The sequence below is a fragment of the Macadamia integrifolia genome, unplaced genomic scaffold (genome assembly GCF_013358625.1).
Source record: "Macadamia integrifolia cultivar HAES 741 unplaced genomic scaffold, SCU_Mint_v3 scaffold2294, whole genome shotgun sequence".
Classification (NCBI taxonomy): domain Eukaryota; kingdom Viridiplantae; phylum Streptophyta; class Magnoliopsida; order Proteales; family Proteaceae; genus Macadamia; species Macadamia integrifolia.
In genome coordinates this window covers 51,020-62,106 of record NW_024868619.1, presented here as the reverse complement: position 1 = coordinate 62,106, position 11,087 = coordinate 51,020, and the positions used below count along the sequence as shown (strand labels likewise).

At 39.1% G+C, this 11,087-nt stretch overlaps 1 protein-coding gene and 1 non-coding gene across 2 annotated transcripts; one reads left to right on the top strand and one right to left on the bottom strand.

The window, feature by feature from the left end:
* Nucleotides 1-5,230: 5,230 nt before the first annotated feature.
* On the bottom strand, nt 5,231-6,876 carry LOC122066206 (STOREKEEPER protein-like). Its single transcript, XM_042630030.1, has one exon. The coding sequence runs from the start codon at nt 6,744-6,746 to the stop codon at nt 5,484-5,486; it is 1,263 nt and encodes a 420-aa protein (XP_042485964.1). The 5' UTR covers nt 6,747-6,876; the 3' UTR covers nt 5,231-5,483.
* Nucleotides 6,877-9,148: 2,272 nt separating this feature from the next.
* TRNAL-CAA lies at nt 9,149-9,232 on the top strand. Its single transcript has one exon. It is a non-coding gene; the product is annotated as a tRNA-Leu (tRNA).
* Nucleotides 9,233-11,087: the final 1,855 nt, after the last annotated feature.

Sequence of the window (11,087 nt, the reverse complement as noted above, 5' to 3'; positions counted from 1 at the left end):
TGCTCTATCCTCATCGCTGCAGCTAACTTCAAAGGCTTCAGCAAAAAAGCAGAAGAAGTACCCTTTGATTCCTCAGAAATCACCGATCTACCCTTTCGGTCACTCGTCCCTCCTCCTGTCACCCAATCCAACTTTGAAACTCATCACGGCCCTCTAGAGCCCACCACTTCACCTTCGTCACCGCCTCTCTGTGATTCTTATCTCTTGAAAATGCGTTGTTGAGGATTTGGCTGCTATATCAGAGTCCCAAGAGGCTGCTGGTGATCTGATCAATGAGGCTGTTCTCAATCAAGTCAGATTTGTATGGGGAAAAGGGGTTTATTTCATTGAGGGTATAATGGATATTTTATGTTTAGGAGGATAGTTTAGGCATTATGATAAAAAAAATTGACTGACTTAACAGCCATTTCAAACAATTGGGGACATCAGAGAGAATCATTTTGTTTGGGGGGAGGTGAGTGATATTTCCTCTTATAAATTATCAATATATGAGAATTATTGCCTAAAGATATGTATAATATTATAAAAAAAGCATTTTTTGTTAAACATTAAATAATAGAATATTTAGATTGCAACACAGACGAATGTTAGTAAATATAGACATAGGTTTTGAAAGTAAGTTTGTAGCATCTAGGTTTGTGTTTAGTGTGAAGGACTCAAAATCCTTCTGTCAGTGATACAAATACCTTAAAGAAATAAAGTCATGTAGTCTGGAATGCATCAATGATTTACTAGCCACAATCAAACTTGTGATGGAAGAACTTTCTACGTTTGGGTGTGCATATAAAAGTATAAATATCCTTTCTTTTATTTATATGTTTATCTCTTCTGGATTGTATGCTGAAATGGAGACTCCATTTTGCTTCTTTTGCCCATAACCATGGCTTGCCACCATAACTATATCTTTGCCAATGTCTTTAAATGCGTAAAGATAAGTATATGGTTTTGGTACTAAATTAGCTAGCATGGTTCATGTGTAATTTTTTTTTTTTTTTTTTTTTTTTTTTGCCAATGATGGGTATCCAAACCTATGGTCTGACTAGTCTTGTTAGCCCTTATTGACCCCACAACCACAAGAACCGAGTCATACCGGGTTAAATTAGAACTATTCAACTTTCACTTAAAACAATGAAGAGCACTAAATACCCCCGTGTGAGTGACCCAAAGTGTGCCCAATGGGAGTCAAACTTAGAACATCCGAATTTATAGTTCGTACCAAGTTCATTGCTCACCAACTGCGCTACCCACTTGGGTTATATGTAAGGTTAAATATATGGTGTCCGTTGCAACTAGGTTAGGTAATATGGTAGAAGTAATATGGCTTCTACCAACAGAAAAAAAAAGGTTAGGTAACATGGCTACAATTAGTAAGTTGTCTCAATCACTTTGACGTAGAAAAGATTTTATTTTGTTAATAGTTTTTTTTTTTTTTTTTTTTTTTTTTTCCTAATGCTTAAGAAGAAAAACTATGGCATACTTTTTGTTTCATAGGACTAATGCTTCATGTCAAAAATATTTCTCTTCAAAAGTTAAAAAAAAATTAATAAATAAAATAAATAATATTTGAGAGAGGCAGGAGCACAAAAATGGACCAATACAATCAATTCTCCCCCCCCCCCAAAAAAAAGTTCCACTATTTTTTTTCTTTTGTAAAAATAAATAAAAAAAGCTCCACCATTACAATAAAATAAAATAAAAATCTCAGGTTGGCCTTCCCCTATTATTTTTAAATGAAAGCTAGTCCTAATTGCTGAAAATTTTCTGAAGACAGAAAAAAGTTCCGAAGCGAACTGTTGTAACATCCTCAAAGGCTTAAAGCTCGCTAGCGATCATAACTGGGGCACTTTCGCAGTAGGGAGTGATTCAAAAGATATTCTTGTAGCATCCTTGAAGGCTTAAATCTCCCAGTGATCATGATTAAGGAATTTTGGAAGTATAGTGACTCAAAAGATGTGTAAAAAGTATGGAGTGACAACGATCATGATTGGGGCATGATGTTGTTATCTAATTTTTGTGATTAACATTGAGGAGAAGATGTGAACTGCAGTAATTCTGACAAACCCCTCAGGCGAAAGAGAGCTGTGCCTCAATTGCTTCGTTAGACTACAGTAGATTAGAATGACAGTCACCAGCAGCCCAAAATTACAAGGAGTGTTAAGACTCTACCTCCGAATGTAGTCTATATTATAGTACAATTTCTACTTGAAAATTTCAAGGATCAAATACATTTGGATTAATTCAGCATAGATGAAGTCGGCACAATCCACAAAAATCCACCATCCAATACACAATTCAAACTTTTTGATATTGCCGAAGTGGTATGGCTCAAAAAAACCCAAACTATCACAGGATAACTGAGAACTTGATAACATTATTCCTACCAATTTTTATCATAAATGAAAACCAAGCATAAAACATGCCATAAAGAACCAAATCAGTGATTGGATACCCACTGAATAACATCAAGCCACACAAACTAAAACATGGAAGTTAATAAGCATGCCTTCATAATAAACACTTCTTTCCCGCCAGTCGCGGGGGACGGGGGCGGGGGCAGGGGCAGATATGAGAATTTCATTATGGGTAAAATGCAGAAGAGTATAACTTCAAACTTGTGTAACATCTATAAGAAAAAAAACGAATGCAAACTTCAGCAATGGAAAACTTTATCAATATATCAAACTGTCCATTGAGACCCATCCACACAAAAACTTCAAAAATACTACTCTTCTACCTTCTCAATCGCAGGAAAAGAAAAAAAAAATTGGGTGAATGGAAACTATATTAAAACGAAGAAAAGAAAAACAAAACCTAACACCATAAGGGCAAGTCAACAGGAAAAGAAATTTAAGGCGTCACTACATAAGAATATCCTCAACAAATCAGAGCCGATTCCATAGCTTCACATCTTCAACCTTACTATCATGTATGGAGTCAATTCCACATAAAACGTGGCATACAGAAACATTTGAGATTTAACACTTTTTTTTTTTTGGCTAACGACGGGTATCAAAGATTTAACACTCCTGACAATCATCTCTACCTTGCCTATTGGGTATTATTTTATAAATAGAATTTCAGTTGTCCTAAACTTAATACTTTCTTATACACACATCCCTGAATATATGTTATTTTGTCACGTAGAATTGGACATTTTAAGGAAAAGAATTCTAAGTAGTGTGCTTGACTTTTTGAGTCTATGTAATGCTCATGATGCAACTAGTCTCCACCCATACATTTTCAGTTTGATTATGCAACATCCAAATATGTACAAAATAATAACACTTTGGCACCATTTTATACACATGCTTTTTTTTTTTTTTTTTTGGGGGGGGGGGGGGGGTGGGATGGGATGGTACATGAGCATTTCACATGTTTACTACAATAGATATTAAAATGATGCAGCAGCATCAAAAAGGGGTATAAACATTGCTGCTAAGTACTAACACATGGAATTATTAAAGGATAAACCATACAGGTTTAAAGAACGATAAATAAAGAATTGATTGTTCATAATCAGAATTATCACAAGTCTAACTAACAAAGCACCTAATTGATTAACTTGAACATTAACTCCTAAGACCCAACATCTATACTATTTGAAAATAGAGAATTCAAACCAACAAATCTAGAGTTACAGTATTAAATAACACAGACAAGTATAACATCTAAATCATTGACACACCTTAGCAAATGCCCTTAAAACTAAAATAAGCAAAGTAGCCCTAGCATTCCCATATTACTGGATTATGCCCTTAGCGAAAGTACGCTAATTAGACCAAGAAAGGAAATCAGCGTTCTTTTCCCCCCCCCCCCCCCCCCCCCCCCCCCACCCCCACCCCCACCCCCATTTTTACTTTTGGGCAACCTACTTTGACTGATTTACCATGTTAAGAAACAACTATAAAAACATGCCAGCAAGTATTCTCCTAGAAAATAGGGTCCAGAATTCTCCTTAAAAACTTTGACTTTTTTTCGAATTATTAATTAATTGATGAACAATATATAACATCTCTAAAGGGGAAGCACCCACAACTAACACAACAGAAGCAACACGAAGAAGCAGCAGAAATGAATCAAAGCTGGAAAGAAAGTACATCTTTCAAAAGAATTCGTCTACCCAAAACATAATTTGGGAATTAAAAAACTATTTAGTCCACTCACCTGCCACATTATGGTAGACCAAGTTTTCCATTGAAAATTGCAGATCAGCTTAGAGGATAAGTGACCAATAGGACAGATCATCTGAGAAAATCTCCCAGACTCCTCTGAATAGCACACATCCCAGTTATTACATCAGATGGATCACCCTCCACCATCAAACGCTTAATCCCTCTCCAAATAGCAACCCCCCAGCCAAACTTAAAAGGTAAAAGTTCTACAAGAGGGGAACCCCCCTCTCCAATGGGGCCCAAATACAACTCCTGTTTCACAAGAAGAGAGCCTAACGGCTCCTCCATTATTTGATGGCCCTGGATTGCCAAGGGAACAACCACCAAACTTGAGTTGCATGAACCACTCCGGAGGTGTCACCCTTAAAAACATTAGTGGCACCCATCAAAATTGATCATCCCCATCGGAACTTCCCTAAAGGACTCCTCCACTTTGGCAAATGACTCACCTTCTTAGTAATTCTGAACAGTATGCACCTATGAGTACTCATCTATAATTTTTTTCTTCTCACAAACACCAAAATGAATCAATAAAGAACATCTCTCCATAACAACTTCTCCCTCTGCCCTACGGGAGTACAGAGCCACAACCAGACAAGCTCCTTCAAATCCTCATGGTAAGCCCTGGTCATACGATATACAACCAGAAAATTGAACCAAACCTTGCTCTAAAGTTGCAGAAGAAAGTTCAGAATCAAAGAGAATAGTAATACTTAATGCAACAAATAAAAGAAAACATCCCTCTGCACTACACTAAGAGTCAATCTTAAAGCAGAGCAACCAGCCTAATATTTTTAAATATGAGCTACAAAATTTTCAATATCCACCCCAACTGCAGCCAATTGCATACCAACGAAAAGTTGCACCTACAACCAAGCAAGAAGTTAAATCCTGCTGACAATTAGATAGCATATTATAACAAACCTGCATGGTAAGAGAGCATACCATAGAACCGGCAAGGGATTACATTAACATACAAAGAAAATGGGCAATAATGGAAAACCTAAACACTAAGTAGAGAGTATAACGCAAGAGAAACCTCAATTGCAGAACAAAAATAGATCCAAACACCAAGTAAAGAGTATAATGCCATAGAACCTCAATCGGAGAACAAAAATATTCCCTGTCAGAACAACTGCGAAAGATGACAATTAGTTACTCCAAGTTTGAAGGAGAACTTAATTCCTATACTCTCCTGGCATGATTGAAACCTCAAAGATTATCAATAACCCCTCTAAAAACCTACCATCCTTCTTTCCTACGTCAATTAGAAATGCCCCAAAAACAACCAATTACCTGAGAATAACCCTATCATTTTCTTGAATTGCATGCATCCTGAAAAAGCTTCACCTGCTCCCGCATTAACTCCATACGCTTGCAAAGAAGATCAAGCTCCGCCATTCGCAAGTTTCTCCAATTATGTTCCAGTTCTTTCAATTTCGCACTACCCAACAGACAGGCACCTTGTTCCACAAAACTGTCCTCCAGATTTGGCATGTACATCATCCACGCCTCTTTCTTAGTCTGGAATGACTCGGCCAAATGTGGATATAAAGACCAATCGATTTCCTCCTCTGCTAACCCAAGTAAAATAGCCTTTGACAGCAGCGAACCAACAACTTTTTTAGGTTTACGAGACGTATTACCCAAATTTCCATTGCAAACAGTCTGATCACTGACAATATCATTAGCAGCACTATCGCCCCATATCTTCTTGGATAGCTCGAAGGCCTTCTGTTCATGTGGCTTTGAGAAAATCGGGTTCTTCCCCCTGCCGACATTGTTCTGATACTTCTTCCTCAGCCTACGGATTTTGTCAGCCAGCTGATTCCGGGAGAACTCGACATGGAAGGATTTCTTGATGTACTCATGGAAGACATTCATGTCGGCAGATGGGACGGTCCCTTTCTTGGAGTAGTAATCAAGCATGCCCTTCAAGATGGCAAGCTCATCATCCTCTGTCCACACCCTTTGAAACATCTGCTTCTTCCTATCTTCCCCAGGTTTCTTCTCAGCATCGTCAGATACACCAGCGTCCTCCTCTTCATCCGAATGCTTCCTCTTCCCTCTCTTGGAATCCTTTCTCCCATCCTTGTCTGACTCGGCAGGGCGCTTAGCTGCGACCGTAAACTTACCGGGAGGGGTCGCCGGAGAGGGAGCAGCAGAGGGCTTCGTCGCAGGGTTCTTGGACTTAAGGCCGTTGTCCATGGGCTTGGAGGAAATAGCTTTTATGTTGGGATCAACAATGCGGGAAGGGCGAGTGGGCTCTTCTGGAGATTCAGAATCAGAGCCGGATTCGGTACCAGAATCTTCATCGTCTTCCGACTCCGAGGACTGAGCATCAGGGCCGGATCCAGAACTTGGAGTAGGAGGATGGACGGCCTTGACAGGAGGCTTTTTCACTTGCTCGTCTTCTTCTTCGCCCTCATCATCATTGTCATCATCGTCGTCTTCTTCTTCTTCTTCTTCCGGATCTTGACCTTCTTCTACTTCTTCTTCTTCTTCTTCTTCCTCGTCAGAAGAGGAAGAAGCGGTTGGTGGCTCTTCGAGGAGAGATGGGCGTTTGGGGGGCATTGTTTTATCTTCAGTATCCACACTTAGCAAGGAAAGACAGGAAAATGAAATGGGGATTCTGAACGGGGTGACTCAGGCATTTATGGGATTGGGATTTAGGGTTTCTGGATTCTTCGCAAGGGGTTTAAGAGGTGCGGCCTTTGTCACCTTTCATGGATCTTTTTTAGTCCGACTCCAAAGTCCAATCACAGGCATGTTCGCTGGCTCATCATTGCCGAGATGGGGAATCGCCTCTTGGTCTTGGATTGGCGAAGTGGTGGCGGCCAGTGCAGTATCGGATCGGCATCGTCTCAAACCGATCTCGATACCTGATTTAATTTTTAACATAAGGGTAAAATTGTGTAATTTCACACATTAATAGTGTCAAGGGACTTAAATGACTAAGATGCCTTATTTGAAAGGGTAGAAAGGGAAATACACATCCTCCTGTGTCTTGTCCCTTTCCATCTCTTTTTCTTGTTTGAAACACCGGGCGGTTTGGGAAGGGGTACCAAACGACTCTGTTGTATTTATATAAGTATACATAGTTTATATAAAAGTAAAGTTTCAGAATAATAACATATTCCCTAATTATACTTTTTATTTTCACTTTTTACTCTTACTTTTGGGTTTTGAGCTCAATAGTTGTAAAGGAAAGTTTGGAATGAAAATTCAAAATCTTTGAGCAAAAGCCAAACTGTTTAGTCCTACATTGATATGAGAGGAGAGGAATTGTGGGCATGTATATAGAATTATTTTTTAAGGGTGCAAACCCCTTGGCGAGGAACTCTCCCGCTCCTCATGTATGTACGGAGGTTTCTACGGTGCTTTTGAATTGTGCATGCATCGAGCCAAGCCGGGCCATAACCAGATACAGTGTGGGTGTGATCAAGGATACTTATTTTTTTGCACCTCTTGAGTTTTGTTTCAAATTTAAATTCAAATACATATAGGCACCTTTCATAATGTACACATCTCTCTCTCTCTCTCTCTCTCTCTCTCTCTCTCTCTCTCTGTGAACCTCCCAGAAATTGTGAATTCTGACTAATAAATCTCCTGTTTCTGTGGCAAATTGCTTCTACTATTCTTTCCCTCCCATTCTACCTGAATTTTTGCAACATCTTACCACTTGGTTCATGTTCGTGTGACTAAGATTAGTAGTTAAGTAGTATAAATTATAGATGAAGTTGCTTGTATACTGGTTTCTATCTCTATTCCCTCACACCCCCCCCCCACTGACCTAGTTTCCTAGTAACCTAACTCCAGTGCAATTTTGTCTACTAAGAGTCATGTGACTACATGTTCTTCCTGATTATATTTCTACTATTGACAACATCTCGGTCAGCGAAATTTACTAGTCTCTGTCCAATGAAGTAGTTTAATCGCATCAGGGATTCGCAATGTTTGAACATTTTCTCTGCCTCTCATTCGAACCCTAAGAACAACACTGTTCGACGAGCTTTTGCAAGAAACTTTTCAATAGTTGCCACCGTCAACGTCCTCAGTCATTTCTCTAGTGTGCAAGCGGTGGTTGAGCCTCCACCTCAACCACAGATCTTCCCTCTCTCTCTCTCTCTACTTCCCCTCCATGAGCCCTTCTTCTCTCTCTACCTTCTCCTCTTTCCTATGTTGTTACCGTCGTCTTTCTTCCCTTACTGTCGGCTTCGTTCCTCATAACAAGTTCACTCACCTCTCCTCCCTCAGTCTCTCCTCTTTCCACTAGAAGGGGATCCCAACACACTTAAATGATGACTCACCGGCCACCATGCATATGGATCGGGAACGGAGACGGCAAAGAAGGGGGTAGGGGGCTAGGGTTTTTAAAATTAGTCTCTTGTTTCGTTTTTTGATTGAGAATGACTAAAAGGGTTATTATGACTTTTCCATTTTAATACTAACAATTCTCTAACTGTGTTAGGTTGGCTGGGTTTAGATTTAATAAATGAAAAGCGATGGGGGAGGACATAGTAACGAAAAATACGAGGGGAGGTGGATGTAAATTTCTCTATAATTTAATAAAATATGATACGATAGGAAGAGAGTTCCTCAAAAAGGCAGTGTGGCCCATACACCAGAATAGGTGCCAATGGGAGTGCTTGCAGAAACATCAATAGGGATGAAATTTCTACTTTTCACGACGGGTGGAGTGGTCATTTTGATGCACATTGTGTTTGGGTATACGAGCCATGCTACTTTTTAGGATACTCTTTCCTCTACAGTCTACACAAAGATACGTTTTTTTTTTTTTTTTAAGTTTTTGGGTTAGTATTGGTTTGTATTCAGTTTTGGTCTAATTTTTCATGTTCAATGTGGTTTTCAATCAGTCCAACACAATCCAATTTCAACCTGTTTGATAAGTGCAATTATCATAATACTATTTTAGATATACTATTATAAATATATTAGGCACCATTACAACCCATGTCAGGATGGCCGAGTGGTCTAAGGCGCCAGACTCAAGTTCTGGTCCTCGTGAGAGGGCGTGGGTTCAAATCCCACTTCTGACACTTTTAGGTTTTTGGATGTTTTATTATCTAAGTATTTTCATTTTCATTTGGCTTTGTTGATAGCCAGTCTCAAATTTCTTAGAATTCTTATTTTTTTTTAGACTGTGAATAGAGGCAGTCAATACGCCCAGAACCATGCTCGTAACCCAAGTCAATTCACGAGGTTTTTTAAATCCACCAGTCAAATACACCGAATACGTGCAGAATCTCATTAGAACATTCATACTTGTCGACCATCGATGAACTGATCGGATTAACCAACCAAAGTTAGATTCAATCATTATGAATTGAATAGAGGCAAAAGCCTCGTAGAGCAGGTGTCAAGAGTGTGGAAGGTCCCCACTTTTTTCCTATCATTTGCCCCTTCCCCTCTAGTGTGCGTGAGTAAAATCCCTTGCCTTGGGTAGTTCCTTAGGATGTAATAGCCAAAAAAAAAAAAATATAAATATATATATATATATATTTATATATAAATATTTGATTTCTTACTTATATTATGGAAAAAAAGAAGTGCAAGGCGATATTCTCTCATCAATAAAATGTGGGTCTCCTCTCTCACTTATTGGTAGGGGTTTCCACTCTTAATGTGTGAAATTTTTGTCCTTAGTAATTGCTTCTGTTTTTTTAAAGGAACGATTCCCCTTTAGCTTGACCAAGGCCTTCAAACGCTATTGAGAGGGACAAAAGGTATCATGCAACAATGAGGTGGGGATATGTTTGACCATCCCTAAATATATTTAGGGAACAAACATTTATGACCAATGATGACGGATGGAAATGAGGAAGAACGCCTAACATAAGCCCCAATTTCTAACCACCGAGAAGATTTGAGCACAGTTGTGTGCATATATCCTCAAAACAGAGGATCCCTAAGCAGTCTCTGGGTCCCAAGTTTAATTACCTTGGCTCTAAGCTCCTTAAATGTAGGTTTGAGTCTAATCTGATTCTTCCATGCATCAAACCAAGCTGAGAAAACTAATGAAAAAAAAAAAATAATTTTACACCTTTTTAACCAACTTAGAGTATTAAAAATACTAAGAAAAAATGCAATACAAGACCGGATATATAATTGAATTAGGATCCCAAATTTAACTTTAGCTGATACATAGTGTTGGCTTAGATGTGTCCAATAGAAATGCCACATGATGGAAGTCAATTATGTACCAGAACTGCACTTCACAACCATACCGCCAGAGCTGCATCCTTTCTGTCTCATTTTATTTATACCTTTGAATATGAGAACCAAATTGCGAACATCCTTTCAGCATCATCTAGCCAGAGCAGCACTTCCACCTTGCAATGAGTGAAGCTAAGCCACCACCAACACAAGCAATTTTTGAAATGGTATAATGCCAAATTCCCCTTTAATTAAAAAAGTTATTGCTTCAATTTTAGCGTTGGGCATGACAAGCTGCATAGACCTGAACACCCCCGCCCCCGGCACGGCGGGGGGATTTATGGTTTTACATTCATTCTAAGTAGTGACTAGTCCAATTGGAGATGCATTGTGCATTTCAATGTGCTACAAACCCCAAGAGCCAGTAGTACCAAGAGGGGGAAGGGAAGAAAAACCAACAACCAAGGATTTCAAGTCTCAGGCACTGCTGATCCAGGGTTATAATGGCTAGACTTTCAGTGAATATCAGTACTATTGGCCAGCATCAGCTGGGTCAATGTCCCAATCCCGGATTGGCCTATACATCTCATCCGATCTCAAATGACGTAAAACCTCGATGTCGACAATGACACACACACACACACACACACTGAAACAAGTTCTTGAATTCCAAAGAACCTCACTAGGTTCCTTTTTCTTTTTCCTTTTTGCAAATGATGAGAATAAAAATTTACAAAA

Bases quoted from the DNA above. Each gene is read 5' to 3' on its own strand.
- LOC122066206 (XM_042630030.1), bottom strand. From the start codon at position 6,746: ATGCCCCCCAAACGCCCATCTCTCCTCGAAGAGCCACCAACCGCTTCT.